General features: G+C 41.5%; 1 protein-coding gene across 2 annotated transcripts in view; it reads right to left on the bottom strand.

Annotated features, from left to right (window-relative positions):
* The window catches only part of TLN2 (talin 2), a gene marked incomplete at its 5' end in the record, with an annotated part of 84,941 nt that overhangs the window by 26,756 nt on the left and 42,592 nt on the right, over nt 1–15,593 (bottom strand). The window contains 14 exons of one of the 2 annotated variants that reach the window (XM_080626091.1): nt 672–855; nt 2,235–2,401; nt 2,975–3,121; nt 4,492–4,611; nt 5,800–5,901; nt 6,497–6,643; nt 7,498–7,668; nt 8,491–8,592; nt 9,950–10,082; nt 10,898–11,079; nt 11,739–11,879; nt 12,967–13,128; nt 13,315–13,458; nt 14,700–14,822. In XM_080626091.1, coding sequence (XP_080482217.1) covers nt 672–855; nt 2,235–2,401; nt 2,975–3,121; nt 4,492–4,611; nt 5,800–5,901; nt 6,497–6,643; nt 7,498–7,668; nt 8,491–8,592; nt 9,950–10,082; nt 10,898–11,079; nt 11,739–11,879; nt 12,967–13,128; nt 13,315–13,458; nt 14,700–14,822 — 2,025 coding nt within the window. Of the gene's footprint in view, nt 1–671; nt 856–2,234; nt 2,402–2,974; nt 3,122–4,491; nt 4,612–5,799; nt 5,902–6,496; nt 6,644–7,458; nt 7,669–8,490; nt 8,593–9,949; nt 10,083–10,897; nt 11,080–11,738; nt 11,880–12,966; nt 13,129–13,314; nt 13,459–14,699; nt 14,823–15,593 lie in introns of both variants that reach the window. The other variant, XM_080626090.1, reaches the window with a different exon arrangement.

A 15,593-nucleotide genomic window follows, 5' to 3' on the forward strand; every position in this document is an offset into this window, starting at 1 on the left:
TTTTCTCCATGTTCTTCACCTTTTGGGTGAAGCAGGACAAGAGCAAGTTTATAAGCTAAATGCTATAAGTCTAATGCTACAGCTATAAACCAATTCTGAAATCACCTACTGAAAGATCAAATGTAGTTGCTATGGCTAGGTGTTAGAGGGAGATGGTTCTCCATCAGGAAAAGGAAGCTGAGCCTCTGAGAGGCTATACAGAATTAAATGCTGAATAACCTGGTTGCTCTTGCAGTCAGGAAAACTCAAATCTGGAGATACTGTATCACAAACCCAAGCTTAAAGACAGAAGTCCTAGACAAAATATAGACACTGTAACAGGCTTCTTAATTATTTTAGGGTGTTATTGGAATAATGAATAAATCTCTTCTCCAAATCCTTCTCCTTTTCCCTTTCCACTAGCAGAAAAGCAGTATTTCAAGTATTTTGCTGGAATTAAGAAGAGCTTGTTTTAAGGAAAATATTGAAAGACACATAAAAAATGAGAAAGCTTGGAGGGAAAATAAAGTGTGGAACACAAAGAAGAGTGATGTCTAAGTGAATCCAGGAGAGTCCCAAGACAAAATGAACCTTACTGTGTTGCTTAAAAGCAAAAGTCCCACAAAGCATTATCACTTGAAAACTGTCTCTGGTCTCTTTAAAAGTATCAGAAAAGTATTAAAACATCTCACCTGTGTTTCAGGGTCATCAGATCCCAAGCTAGCTGCTCCCAATTTTACCACCTCAGCAAGTTGAGTGATGGTGTTAGCTGATGACTGAGCTGCTTGGGCCAGTTTGTCCTGACTCGAGGCAGCACCAGAAACCAACAGTTTTGTATCTTCCACTAAAGCTTTTGCAGTTTTCAGGATATTTTCCCTATAGGCAAAAAAAGAGGAAGCAGGGAAGGGAGTAGAAAAGGAGAAGAGGAAAATAATGTGCTTTACAATGTCATGGTGACTAACAGCTACAGAAAGAGCTTCTATAAGTCATCATGGCAGTGTTCACTCATGATACTATACCACAGGCCAGCTTGCAAGTAAATAAATTGTCATTTAGAAAGAAAAATAAGAACTATAACTATTGCAACACTAGTATGGTACTTTGGGCTAGATGTAAGGCAGTTTATTTAAATGATCCTATCTTGAAAAGAAAGGAAGTAGGGCAGTAGCAGAAGACAGCATTGCATTGTAACACCAAAAGACAATCTGGCCATGGTGTGGGGAAAGTAACAGCTGTTAAGCCTCTATCTTCATCAGCATATTGTAAGGAAATGAAAACAATGATTTCTGAGGAAAGCAGTAGCAACAACAGCAAAAGGAATAGAGAACATGACCCAGTCAGGGCACATCCCCTCATATACATGTTTAGACATGACAAGACAACAAATCCAAAGCAACATCTGGGTAAAAGAAGAAACCATTTTGAGTACATACTTCACAAGTAAGTCAAATTAACTAAGAACCAGAACCATAGCCATGTAAAATTCCAGCCTGGAAATCAATGACACCAGTATGGAAATCCCTGACTGTCTGCAGAATGGTGGCAACTTCCACACCACTGCAGGTAGGGAATAAATACTGGTCATGCAACTGTCACATAGGCCAATTAGGCTGTAAAGCAGTAAGTCAGTGTCTTGGCTGTGAAGCCCTGGGTTTTACTGCAAAGGAAGTAACAGTCACATGCTGCAAATCTCTTAACGTGATGAAAAATGCTGTGGGATTAATTTGCTGCAGATGCGACTTGAAGGGAAAAATGGGTTTATCCCTGCTAAATGGGAAAACGTGTGGCATAGCCATGCCATTGCCATCACTGCTGTCCACAACAGCACTGACCGTAAGCATGATTAGCAAAACAAACAGCCAGTCAAGAACAGCTGTTGGAAAAAAGCATACAGAAGATTCCTCTTTAATGTCATGGACAGCTAACACTGGAGTAACAGCACATCTGTGCAGTGAGACAGCTTGAACACAGTAAAACAAAGCCACACTAGCATGACAGCTGTGGTCTGCTGTTGGGAGTGCTCTCAGCAGATGTTCCCCAGCTTTTTCAAATTCCTTTCTCACAGAAGTAACCAAGGTGAAGTTTGCTGTACTTCACTGATGTCCCAATCCTCCTGTTTCATTTCTCACTCCACTGACTACTCAATTTCATCCATGGGATAGGAAGGCAAAAATTTATCTTCACACGCTGGTTTCTTCTGCCACTTCCACTGTTCCCCATACACACATTCTTCCATCTTTTCCAGTTACACTGACCTGTGGTCTGCAAATGATTCGTTGTTCTCAGCATTAAGGGTTCCAGCAGTAGCAAACATGATAGTGGTGTCTAGATCTGCAATTATCCCAGATACTGCACTAGCTGCAGTAATACAGGCTTGTGTGCCTTTATTCCCTGCTTGAAGAGCGGATAAAACTAAGGAGACCTAAAACAACATAAAGCAACAAGGTGGTCATCAGAAGAAAGCCTCATTAGGGGACATCAAGTTCAGCAAGCTTGTTAACATGGCTGGAATCAACAATGGAAATTCACTCCACAGTATCATTTTGCAAACTGTAATAAAACTCTCCTCCCCCGTTCCCTAATTGCTCTCTTTGTGCAGCAGTCATTTTGGTGACTAAGGATTGCCTCAAATTAAAGGGGACTTCAGTTAGGAAGTCCACTTTTCAGACAGAATGATTTGTTCATCATAGGATGAAGCACATTAGTTATAACTTCCTTGAAATACAGTCAGAGGGAACATAGTGAACTTCTGCCAGGATAAATGTCAGAGCCAAGAGCTATCACTTTTTCCCTAATGTGCAAATAAACACTGCCCTCAAGCACCCCAGGAGTCACTGATATAAACTTTAACATCAGAAAAATAGAACTCTGACAGCACTGACTAAATATGCTTAGATTTGGTATATTTATTACCCCCCCACCTGGGGATATGCATACTGACTTCTAGCAGCACAGTTCTTTCCTGAGGTTCTATCCAGTTTCTATGTTGCCTTACCTTTTCTGTGACAGCACGAGCACATTCTATCAACTCCCTTTTGGTGTAGCTGTCTGTTGGGCAAATCTGCAGAGCTCCAGCTTTTTGCACAAGAAAGATACAGCCATGGCCAAGTTCTTGCACCCGGGTCCTGATCTGGAACCCTATCTAGATGGTAAAGGAGGTACAGGGAAAAAGGAAGCAAGAGCAAAGTGAATAAATAAATGTCATGTGGGTATGTTCTGTCACTACAAATGGAAACACAGTCACTGCAGAATCTGTATTACCAATATCCTGACCATTGCTATGCTCTCTGCAGAGATCAGAATAAAACGACAGATGTGATACTACCTACTCATGTAGCACTACCTTATGAAAGCTCACTGATGAAACAGGAGCACTAGTGAACCAGACCAAGGACAAGTGTACCTGATTCAAGCGCACACAACTTCACCCCATTTGAAGAACATTGCTTCATCTCCCAGCGCTGTACTGCCAGCGTGAGCTGTGTTTAAGGTCTGTACAATGGGTACCCAAAGTACACATCTGCTCTGTGCTGCTGAAACAGGGTCAAACAGTATATGACTGGTTTTGAATCTCACACAGAGTTTCAAGTCTCCAGAACAGATCACATATATATAGGTGGGGCACTGACATAGGGAAAATCCTGCCCTTCCCACTTCCCATTTATTAATAAACCTACAGCATAAGCTGCAGGGCTCCTGCTTAGAAACACGGGATAGTTTTAGTCCCTACATGTACTTAGGCATATAAGTGTGTATTGGTATAAGTAAGCAGGAATCACAGTCATTAGTATCACAAACAATTATTTCAACTTCAGGCAGAAAATAACATGCAGGAATGGTACTTAAATTTAACAATATCAAACTGAGAGCAAGCTGCTGCTTTTCACATAGCTACTGAGCATGGAACACCCAAGTAGTTTACCAGTGGTGGAACCTAATTACAAAAACAGAAACTCTTCTATCTAGATAATCTGATGATGGCGAGATACCCTCTTATCCCATCTCGACACAGTCTGCCTATGCTCCACAACCAGAGGCACGCAATGAGAAGAGAGGTGAAAGGATTTCTGTAATTGCGCTCAGAGAATATGTGGCAACTACCGTAACGCATTAATGCAATTGAGGAGAATAGTCTGTATTCCTCTGTTAGCTGTTATGGGCAAGAGGTAGTGCATTTGTTGGCCCATCAGGCAGAGCACACATAGTATAGACAGTACTTGTGTACGGAAGCAGCTAACGAAGCAAAGGCAGTGGAAACATGTTCACTGTAGTTATTTTAGATCATTGCAAAGACACTGGAAAGAAAACTCGTTACCCGATGGTTCAAAACCTGTTATCTGTCTGATCATACAAGGGATGTGTCACATTTGGCAACGGCTGCAAATGTGCTGCTGCAACTGAGTGAGGTAAATGCCCCTCATCACTTCGTATTTACTGTATGCTCTACCATTAAACAATACCCATGTTGATGCCACCATGTATAGAGAATAAAGAGGTCTGAAAACGGCAGACCTCCTCTGGTTCTGCTGTAGCTGCAGCCATTCGGCCCTGGAGAGCCAAATGCCCATAGTCATTGGTCATTTGTGATGCAAGTCCTCCCAACTCCTCCGGGTTAGTAACCGACTTAGTCATCTGGAAAAAGAACACAGGCGAGAGAAAAACAAAATGACAGGCATGAGAATAATTTGTTAATACACTCCAGCTCAGAAGCACAGTCATTTCTTTGGCCACACTGATAAAATGGGGTAAACCCCTTGCCATGTAAGAGATCTGTCTCCCAGCAAGAATTCCATGAGGCAACTCAAGCAAACATGCTTTATTAGAGTCATGGTAATCAGGCACTTGCAGAACATAGGGAGCAATCAAAGAGCAGCAGTTAGAGCTGATAAATCACTCTTTGACGCAGCAGGGCGATGGGCCAGGTACACAGTCACCTGGACAGGGTCAGGAGGCAGGTTTGGTGTCACAGTCAGAACTGAATCTTTCTTTAGAATAAGCCTGACTTATAACAGAGATACTATTTCTTTCTCCAGTTCATGTTAGTAAAAGTGATGGAATTCCATCCTTGGGGCAAAACTAGTTTTAGAGAAACATACACTGTTTTTGCCAGTAAGCTGCAATGTCATAGGTAGCAGAATCATCAACCTGTCTTGATGGCAACAGCAGCCAATTTTGTAAAAACTCTGTAGCACACAGCAAAGTCCCCTTGCCTCCCTCAAAAAAAAACCAAGGGAAGGTACTCTTCAGAAGGCAAATGTGGTAGGCACTACTGCGAAACATGAGTTAAGAATGTCTCCATTCAACAAGCGTCCTGTCTTCTTCTGTGCAACCCAGGCAAATCACAGAAACACAAGAGAAGAACAATGTGAGATGTTGTTCTCTACTCATTCTGAATTATTAGGGGGGGTCTGAAAACACTGATGTTATTTTACATGCTAGGTGAAACAGTAAGTGTGAAAGAGTAACCTGAAGTCACCAGTAAACATGAGGTTGGTATTTCAGGGACAACTAAAGAAGCTGATGAAGAAGTGTGTAAGTAAAACGTTTTCTTTTATTTCTCACAGAAAATGAGCCAAATGAACAGGTTTTGTGCAGAAGAGCCAGAAAAGGATCCAGCACTCCTCCCATAGAGGGCCACCCCTACAATCAAGCCACTAAGATCCAAGAGTGAATCTGACAAAAATCATCACTTCCTTTGTTCCATTACTCATAAAGAGATACGGGCATTGAAAATTAGCATTACACAGTTTCACTGCACTGTGCAAATCATTCCACCTTCCCTATGTACACAGAAGAGTTTGTTCTAACCAAATATCTTACCATTTCCTGTGCTGTTACAGCAATGGCTTTCGAATATTTCACCACAGTGGTCTGATAATCAACAAATGTTCCCTTCGGATCTGGAGGCGTACCTTCATCCAGCTGCAAAGAAGAGGGGAAAAATATGGCAGAAATCGTAAGGTCATAACCAAAAGCATGCTTTACACTTAATGATGCAATTGTATTATATATTCATATTTATAATCTCCTCTGTCTCAAAATATGCAAGTGCAGAAAGTGCACCAGGGTGTACGGTGAAGCTCAGACAAGACTGTAGCCCATGTTACAAAGATGCAGAAAATTGACAATACAGAGTGAACTCTCTGAAAGCAGTTTGCCTCAGAGTTGCCCTGCTGATCATTTAGGAGACTAACATGAAAGATAAGTAGGAAAAAGAAGCAAAAATAAGAGGCCAGTTGACCTAAGACTGCACTTGAATGTCAGCACATTACTGAATAAAAACATGTTACATAAATTCTACTGACAGGTACTGTGCAGGTTGTTAATGTTAGCACCAAACCTCACACATCCATCTGATTTCACATCTGCAAAATCAAAGAATCTTGAGGTTTCCTGTCATAGCATGTCAGCCATCAACCATCGCTGCTGTCAAGAAGTAGCAGATCTTCCAAATCTCTACAATGCTGACTGGCTGTCAAGGGCAAAACAAAAAGGGGGTCTGGATTTCTGTACTCACCTTGCTCATTGCCTCTGCTATCGAGTCCACCATACCTCCAACCATGCCTACTTCACTTGCAGCTTCATTTAAGGTAACCATGATATCATCCACAGCCTCTTTCATCAGCTGAGCAGCCTCAGTGATTGCATCATGAGTATGGGATGCCTGGAAGAGAGAAAAATGAAAAAACAGTGATCATCAGAGACAATTCTGTGCATAATCAAAGTGAGACTCAACAGTGCAATTAATGAAGACAGTACAATAACAGCTCTGAAACAACAGAGCAACAAAGGGAAGCAAAAAAGACAAAGGAAGACAAAAGTAGTACCAGACTATGACTAAGTGTACTTCCATACCCCCCTCCCCAAAATTTTCAGAAAAGACCCGTAGAGACATATGAACACCACCACAAAATGCCTGCCATAAAAAGGAAGAAAATAGTGCAGCTAAATAACATGTCTAAAAAAGTCTGTAACAAGAACCATAAAGAATTATTCCACAACAAAGGGTTTTCTAAAGCTGTAAAAGGAAACGAATCCCAACCCACCAAAACATTCACCTTTGATAACAACCTACTTACGGGACCTGCCTGGATATTCATGAAAAACTCACCAAAGAAGAAGAAAAAAGCCCAAACCAAATCCTAAAGCAAATGCAAAGAAAAGAGCAATAAAACCAGCAGGGAGCATGAGCATCCCTCAGAGAAAGACTCAGGAAGAATGCCTGAGGTGAAAGCATTGGTGGTGGGTTTCTCTAGTAGTAGACAGCGTAAACACTTGCTGTTAGACCCTGACTTCCTGCTTTGTGAAGACGATGTCCACCCGACTGCAATCCTATCTTCCAGAAGTGTGCCTGCTTGCCACTTAGAGATGTCACAAGAGCTGTCAATGGCATTCTTCACTGCAAATGTGCCCCTGTGCCAGGCAATAGGTAGCAGTTGCTTTCTGTGATGTGCCTGCTCTCGCTCCGCACCCACTCACCTTCTCCAATAATCCCTTCACCACACACAGCAACCGTACCTTGGGGTTTCCTCCCCCTTCTTTGGCAGCGTACAACATCTGTAAGGCAGATTCTGCTAGTGTCTTGCTCTGGTCCAACACAGTCATCTGTTGCTGATGATCCAGTGTTTTGGATGCCATGCCAACTGCGGCTAAAACCAAGGGTTCGAAGTAACTTGCCAGCTGCATTACCTAAGAAAGCCAGAACAGGAAAGCCATTTACCCTGTTTCTGAGGTGTAACCCTGATTAACCACCGGGCCACGGGTTAGCTCAAGCAGCACACTGTCCTAGCGCTTCTGCACCGTACAGCATTTAGTTTGTTTTATGTGCCAGTATGATTGCATCTCCTCTCAACTTCACATCCCTCAATGAACACATGTGTCTCCTCCCTCAGATGCAGATAGTCTCTCTTGCTCAGATGAAACCCTTTACAAAATGTGAGCCACATGCTCAAGGAAAGTGTGGACTTTGGTCAACATTTACCTAACAAGCAGGAGGAATGTGACTATCTAACTACGAGTATCTTGGCAATCATGACTTATTGTGCATCTCAAAGGGCCAGGGAAACTGAGAATCAAAACTGTGAATACTTGGCACTATGAAATATTTTATGGTTATCCAAAGCTAAACAGAGTTACTCAAGTCCTGGAGACAGGAGAACCTATACATACACACAGCTACTAGCTGCAACAGCCAGAGGTAGGGAGACCTTTAACATAGCACTCTGCCCTTCCATCCTTGCTTTTCCCTCCCCTTTCTTCATTTTTCCTTTGGCCATGAACATGTTCCTCACCAAAAAATCTCAATGAAAGTATCTTTCCTATAATACAGGACCCAAAATATAAACAGGTTTATTTAGTCTCAGCTCCAACTATTTGAAAATCCTTGATTTTTCCTCCTCCACCATGCTTCCTCTGGTATTTCATAGGAAATTAAAAAGCTGCAAAATCATTGTCTTCCCTAACATCCAGTTGTCTGAGACTTCAAATACCTTTGTAATGGTAGGTCAGTACCTTGTGCCCAAGCTGAGCTGCCTCTCCCCGAGCTGCAGTAGCTATGGGATCAATGAGATGGCCAATTTCCTGGACGACTGATGTCAGCTGCTCCTGTAGAGCCTAATACAAAGAGAAATTGTCAGTCACTATCAAAGCTGTTCTTTTATCAAGTTGTACCATATCAGAACAATCACCCTCAGACCAACCAACATATTGGAACACTGTTCAAATGACTCACTACATCAGATGCAGAAATGCAGCCAGCTTGATACTTTCTCATTTCTTCTCCTTTACCCTGTTTCAACAAGAAAAAGGGTAAAGCAGATAAGCCTGCCCCTGTTATATCTCTAATGGCAAGTAGGAGCTCCAATTTAAATAAATACAGCACAAGAGCAAAAAAGCTCTGCTGTAAACTTTGAAGCTAACAGGAGAAATTCACTGGTAAGAAAGATGAAGGCAAAATACAACATCTCTGAGCAACAGAGATGAGGACTGACCTCCTCACTACTGTCTGCAGGACAGCGGCATGAGAAAAGCATGTTAGTGGGCTTGTTGAGACACAAACACTGGCTGCTAATTCCGAGACACTTACTGTCTCGGCAGCAGCTGGGAGTTAGCTGACTCTCTTGAAAGGCAAGAGAAGAGAGACATTATTTTGTCACTTTGTTACATTCCATTTGCCCTATAAATAACTGTCATTTTCAGTAACAGTTCAACATGGCGTCCAAGATGACTTCATCATTGAAATAGAAAAGAATTATAACTATGACCTATTTCCTGTAGTAAATTTGTTTGTATAGCTTCATTTAGTCTGAGATGTTTCTCGTATGTCGCATTACAGCCCAAGAAACTGCTGGAATACACAAATAGACGTGTAGAGTCAGGAAGCAATAGTACAGAAAGACAGAAAATACCAAGCTGAGAATGTGATCACAAGTTGCTGACTTTTTGTAAGCAGTCTGGCACAATGGCCCTTCTTCTATGAGCTTAATAGGACAGGATTGATATACATTACCTTGAGTGGCAGCACAGGAAGCTTTTTCATGATAACCTACCTACATCAACTTCAGATCTCATTTAATGACAAAATAGGCATTAACAAAAATGACATGGACATAACTGGACTTCTAGTAATAGATCAGTTTCAGAAACATCCCAACTTCCACATGGCAAGCCAGCAGAGAAACACTATCAGTTGATCATATCAGCACAGGAAGTCAGAGAAATGTATGGATGGTGGTTAAAAATAACTGCTTTCACCCCCGCTTTTACCTGCTGACTCTGGTATCTTCCCAGAACTGATATACTTTGTCCAGCACGTGATTTTGCCTAGAAACATTCCAGTAAAAATACTTCTCCTTTCACTCACAGTAGACTGCCAAGTGCTCAGCTCCAGATCTTCATACGGCACAAAAAGCAGCAGGGTAAGCCAGGCTGCTCAGCATTACTTCCTCTGTTCCTGTGCTATCTCCCATACCTCAACTGAGATGTCATCCCTGGTGGCCAGGCTCTGACTGACAGCTGCAAGGGAGGCTTGCTCGATGTCTCTGATGCATCTGTTGATCCCATCAATGGAGAAATCACATTCCCGCTGGCCTGGGGCCTTGTCCCTGCAAGACAGTGAGAGTAAGCTGAGCATGGTGGGGAGGAGGCAGGCTCTTCAGGAATGCACACCAGCGTACTTCTTTACCTGACAACACATGAATCATATGGGAGGACAGCACAAAGATAAAAGTTAGCTTTGTCCTGCCTATTGGGTTCTGATATATGTACAGAGTACTCTGCACGCTCTCATTCACACACATTGCTCCTCTCAATGATTACACAGAAAAAAACAATTGTTGCCTCAGAAGAAATGAGCTCGGGGTGGTCCACAACGAATGACACCATTGAAATCCAACAGACACTGGGAAAAAACATTCATGATTCTGTACAGTGCCACTGACTGTCTGGGAAAAGAATTTCTGAAGTATTAGGTGTCATGTTCAGTCCTAGGTTTCTTTAACCAAGGTTAGTTTCCGGGACTTTGTCCTGAAGTGCAGTTTGCTATTTAAGCACAGTTGTTATCAAAGATCAACAAAGCTGTATACACTCCATGTTTCACTGCTTTTATACCATTTCGATTTAATCCGTAGTAAAAGGTTAGGCATAGAACTACACCTGACAATTTTCATTAAGAAAGGGACAGACAGGTTTGGCCAGAAAAATACAGATTATTCACTTCCTGCTACAGCATTCTATGCTGCAGAGTGCTGGAGTCATCAATTATGATTAAACACCCAGTGTAACTGGGGAGATACTGTGCATTACAGAATAAGTCATTTACATTAGTGAAGAATACCACAGTGCTAATGGCCATATGGTATTATTCTTTATGAGCAGCTACTCAATTATTACTGCAATCTTGTTATTGGAAAAGACATACCTGATAGAGGTGATAAGACTCTTGATAGAATCTGAGACAGTATGGGAATGCCCAGCTAGTACAGACCATGTAGGAGGGTCTTTTGGATTGATAGCCAGAGAACGAGCAGTTTTGATCAATAAAGATGAGCTCTCCAACATTGTTTTAGCAGAAACCAGAATTGGTTCCTGTGCTCGTGATCCCTGTGGTCAAAAAGGTACAAGAACACAACGTTTTAGTACTTATTATGCTCTTAAAATCCGTTTAATTAACAGCATTAAAATGGCATTATAATGTCTTGTATCATACTATTACATTCACAGATAATCAACATGGAACTGAGACCAAAATCATCATAGTCCAACTGTTTTCTTAAGAAACACTTTGCAAGTTTAAAAAGGCACATCCACAGTTACAAGGTATGGGGGGAGAGAATACAGGAAGTTCTTCCCAGAAAACCTGCTTGTTGTCATCATGACCATGTCATTTTTGAAGTGAAAACCCCAGTGATATCTCTTTTCAGATCTAATTAGGTTCCATTTGTTAAAACTGCTCTTAAGGGAAAAAAGGATATTTACTACTTTACCATATGGAATAATCCAGCTACCAGAGTCCCCCACACTGTATATACTTCAGTAAGAGCAGACTGGCAGTGCTTGCTGTAGCCTAACTGCTTTTGTCCTACTGGTGCAAAATTCAAAATCAGAGATAAAGGAAAAGACAGTAGAATGCCCTATGAACACCCAGGAATGCAGAGAGAAATTTTGGGGTCACGTCTTTACACGCACTTTCTCACTCCTGGCACACAAACTAATTCAACTTCTCAACTTTTTGAGGGTGGAAGTGCCACATCCTGCCTTACCTCAGTGCTGATCTGTGCTGGTATGCTGACAAATTCTGGATTGGAGGCAAATGCTGTCAGGTTTTCCACAGCCTCTATCAAAGGTGCAGTAGCAATTCTGCACTTGTTGCGGTTCTCTTCTGAGAAATCACCATCCAGGGCCTGGAAATCAAATCATGATAGAGTTCTGTCTGAACAGGTTTCTTTGCAAAACTGAAGGAAGATGGTTTAATTCTTCTAGTTTAAACTTTTGCACGTTTATGACATTGGAAAGTTCCTCCACAAACAAGGCTGATGCAAAGAATGTGATCCTTAAAGTGTGTGTTTCTTTCCTTAGCTGGTACTGAGCCTAAACTTAAAACTGCTGCTTTGTTTCACAGGACTGAATAAAGGTTTTCTATCACTGCAGTCATATGACTCATTGTGTCTCAGCACCTCATGCCTGAAAAGGTGGAAGTGGCCAACAAGGTGGTTCTTTCCTATGAACTGATTTATTTTTGTAACTAATAATTTATTGCTCTCATTTTCACATGAGTCAACTGATCTTTCTGATAGTCTCATAGCAAAGATTTCAATATGAAGGACCTTCTGTGTAATGTAACAGAACCTTCCAGTCCTAAGATCATAATTATTTTAGATGACTTTCAGTAGCAGATCAGCTGCTGGCTTCCCGAGGGGTTTAGAATCGTGAGACCTCTGCAGCTTAACAACTATTATTTCTGCCAGCATGAGGGAATACTACCTCCAGCCAAATTGCAGGAAGGTATCTGGAATATAAAAGATTACTATTAACAGGAGACTATTCAAGAGTAGCAACATAAACAGCTTCTGTTTGGTTCACAGTATTATTTGTTTATTTATTTTTCTCTTCTAAATATGGTAAAACTGTCAGAAATACCTCCACAAACCTCCAGATACCAGGCAACATGACACTAAAAACCTTCACATTCAGTTAATTGTCAAATTATTCTCATGGTGCAAGGCTATTAACCACATCCAAACAGAGGTGTCTCATCTGGATGGGGCAGATATCACCAAATTCTTTCCATCTTGACTACAGCACAGTTATACCACTGAACTTGTTGTCCAATTAAGGTCTGCAAAACAAACTAATGATTCTTAAACCATACATATGACAGAGGTAAAAAGGTAACTCTAACTGGCCTGATTCTGCCTCAACAGGAAAAAAAGAAAGAAAACAAATAAACACACAAAGGAAGAAGGAAGCACAATTAAGCAGCATTAGTACCTTGATAGTTTTCACCAGGTTAGCAGTGCTGTTTGCAACTTCCTTGGCAGACTGCACAAAGTGTCTCTTGGCAACAGGATTTGCTGTCTTTGATGAAGCAATACGACAAGCATTGCACAAAGCAGAAGTGTGTTTGGCCACAATTGTGGCAGCTGATAGTACCTGTAAAAATAGATGGCACAAAACACACAGATTGTCAAAGGAGCATGACAGTTACTCTAGTCAAGTCTGCAAAGTCACAGTTCAAAGCCACACAACAGGTTCAAACCACAACTCTTTTGCTTGCTCCCAACTGAAGCAGTCATGTGTCCTAACAACGACAGTCTTGCTGCAATCCACTGGAATCACCTGTGAGGGGCTGCTTGCTGGATCTACCAAGTTCTGGCAGGCCATCTGGATTGCTTGATTGGCTCTGGCGAACTGAATTGGGTCAACAAGACCCTGTTGACCAGCCTGACTGTTTGGATCTGAGATGCCAACCAGGTAAGCAGCCTAGAAATAGAGAAAGGAAGAAAACAATCCTAAGAAACAAAGTTAAATCCATCTTGGTTCTTTGAGAAGCTTGCCATGTCATAGCACATGGTGGTCTGAGATTATCCAGAAATCATACCATGAAGTACTGTCACCACTTTCTTTGTATTAAATCCCCATAATACTCTGAAACTGAGGAAAATTACCCTTACACTTGTGAAATTTATTTAGTCAAAATACAACCTGTCTCCTGTTTAGGCAGCTGGTATCCCTGGAAACATTAATTTTCACTTTTTTTTTTGCACAGCTAGTGGAAAAAGCTTCAATTGTCACAAGAACCAGCAAATTATTTACTGGATTAGCCACAGTGGAGGTAGTGAATTCTGAGCACAAACTCAATTCATAGCAAATGCACTGCTGCTGAGCATAGGATCCATCAAATCTGCAGTTGTGGGTATCACTGCAGCTCAAGATGTCTGATGGCCAAGCTTACTTTCTCAATTAAAGAGAAGTTTCATGCTTCTCAACAAGGAAGAATTGTCTGAACTGTCTTAAACCATTTTCCAAAAGTTCTTGAACAATTTCCATCACAGATAGGATAAGAAGATTAAGTCCATACTGAGACATTCCATATGTAGGGAAATCAAGACATGGTTCGCAGATGCAGAGCATAAATCTCATCAGCCAAATCCTTCACTGAAGAGGCTTTATCAGCTCTTGAGACTTCAAGTCACCCGGTTATGAGATCAGTGAAACCAGTGACCAGTTCCAGACTCTGATTTGTTGTAATAGCTTAAGAATTTTGGTTAGTCTGAGAGTGTCTGGATAGCTGAAACAGGTTGCTTATCATTTAAAATGGCTGAAATTCGTAGTGCTCCTTATGAATTTTTACAAATTAAATCAAACTTGATTCATTCATTTTAACTGTGGGTGTCCTGTGCACTTCGCTATGAGGTACAGCTCAGAGCTTGAGTTGCGAACATGAATTCCATATGCTGCAGCTTTGACATTTGCTTTATCCTCAAAACAGTTTCCTTCTTGGTCAATTCCCTTCCTTATAAAATATGTACATTATTGTACTTTGCTGCTTCAGCAGCATACAGCAGTGTGCCCGATTTTTGCGGATATACACAGAGCATGGCACGCACTACAAGGTCATCATTTGTTTGGCCGCAAGGAACAGCATCTCCCATTATGCACCCACAACATGAGCTTACTTAAAACAAGAACATAAACTTGCTTTACGAACTTCAGTAGCTTACCTGAGCTGCTGCCTCTGTGAGGCCACAGAGCGCCTTGGATGCCACTCCAACACATTCTCCAAAGACTAACAGATCCCCGGTTTTGGCATTCTGGGAAATGCCCGCCATTGATTCTCCAAGAACCTGTTAAATTAAACCCCAAAGTTATCTTCCCAGTATGCTTCCCTGTCACTCAAAGGCAAGTGATTCCTGGCCCTGAGCCAGTTCTGGCCCACAAACCTCTCTGATTTGGATACTAGAAATTTTAGCTAGTTAACGACTTCATGGAATCGGGCACATTGCTGTGTGCCCTGCTGGATAAGGCATGCAGATCAACACTGAATACACATTAATTCCCACAGTGTCTCCCACTGAATTCAGCTGATTTTCTTTGAAAATTCCAAATAAGGGCTGGCTGCAGTAGAGCATCAGCTGCACGATAACGTCTATCAGGCTTGCTCTTTTTCTTTTAGAGAAGGAAGGATCAGAGACGATTCCAACACATCAAATAAGAACATCAAATGCAAAGCTTCAAAGGAAGATGCATACTACGGTATATTTAAAAATAACTTCTGAGATTTCACAGAGTTTCTGATGAGCTGGAATATCTGGACTGCTCAGACGCTTCTCCAAGCTATTTTGCACAGAACAATACAATGGCTTTTCATTGCCAGGCCTCCCATTTGTGCTTTGGGTTGTTCTATCATAGCTGCAATTGCTATCATAGCATATCATGAAAGTATGACATGCTGTCTAATGCACAGGAAAGGAAGGGAGAACATGGGAAATTTTAACAGCATTGCATAGAATTCACTTCATTAACCATTTCTTACCACAACAATATGCCTTTTAACAAACCAAAACTTACATTTACCTGTAAGAGACCTGTCTCAGGCGGAGTTTTATCGAGGGATA

Source organism: Psittacula echo (genome assembly GCF_963264785.1).
Source record: "Psittacula echo genome assembly, chromosome: 10".
NCBI lineage: Eukaryota > Metazoa > Chordata > Aves > Psittaciformes > Psittacidae > Psittacula > Psittacula echo.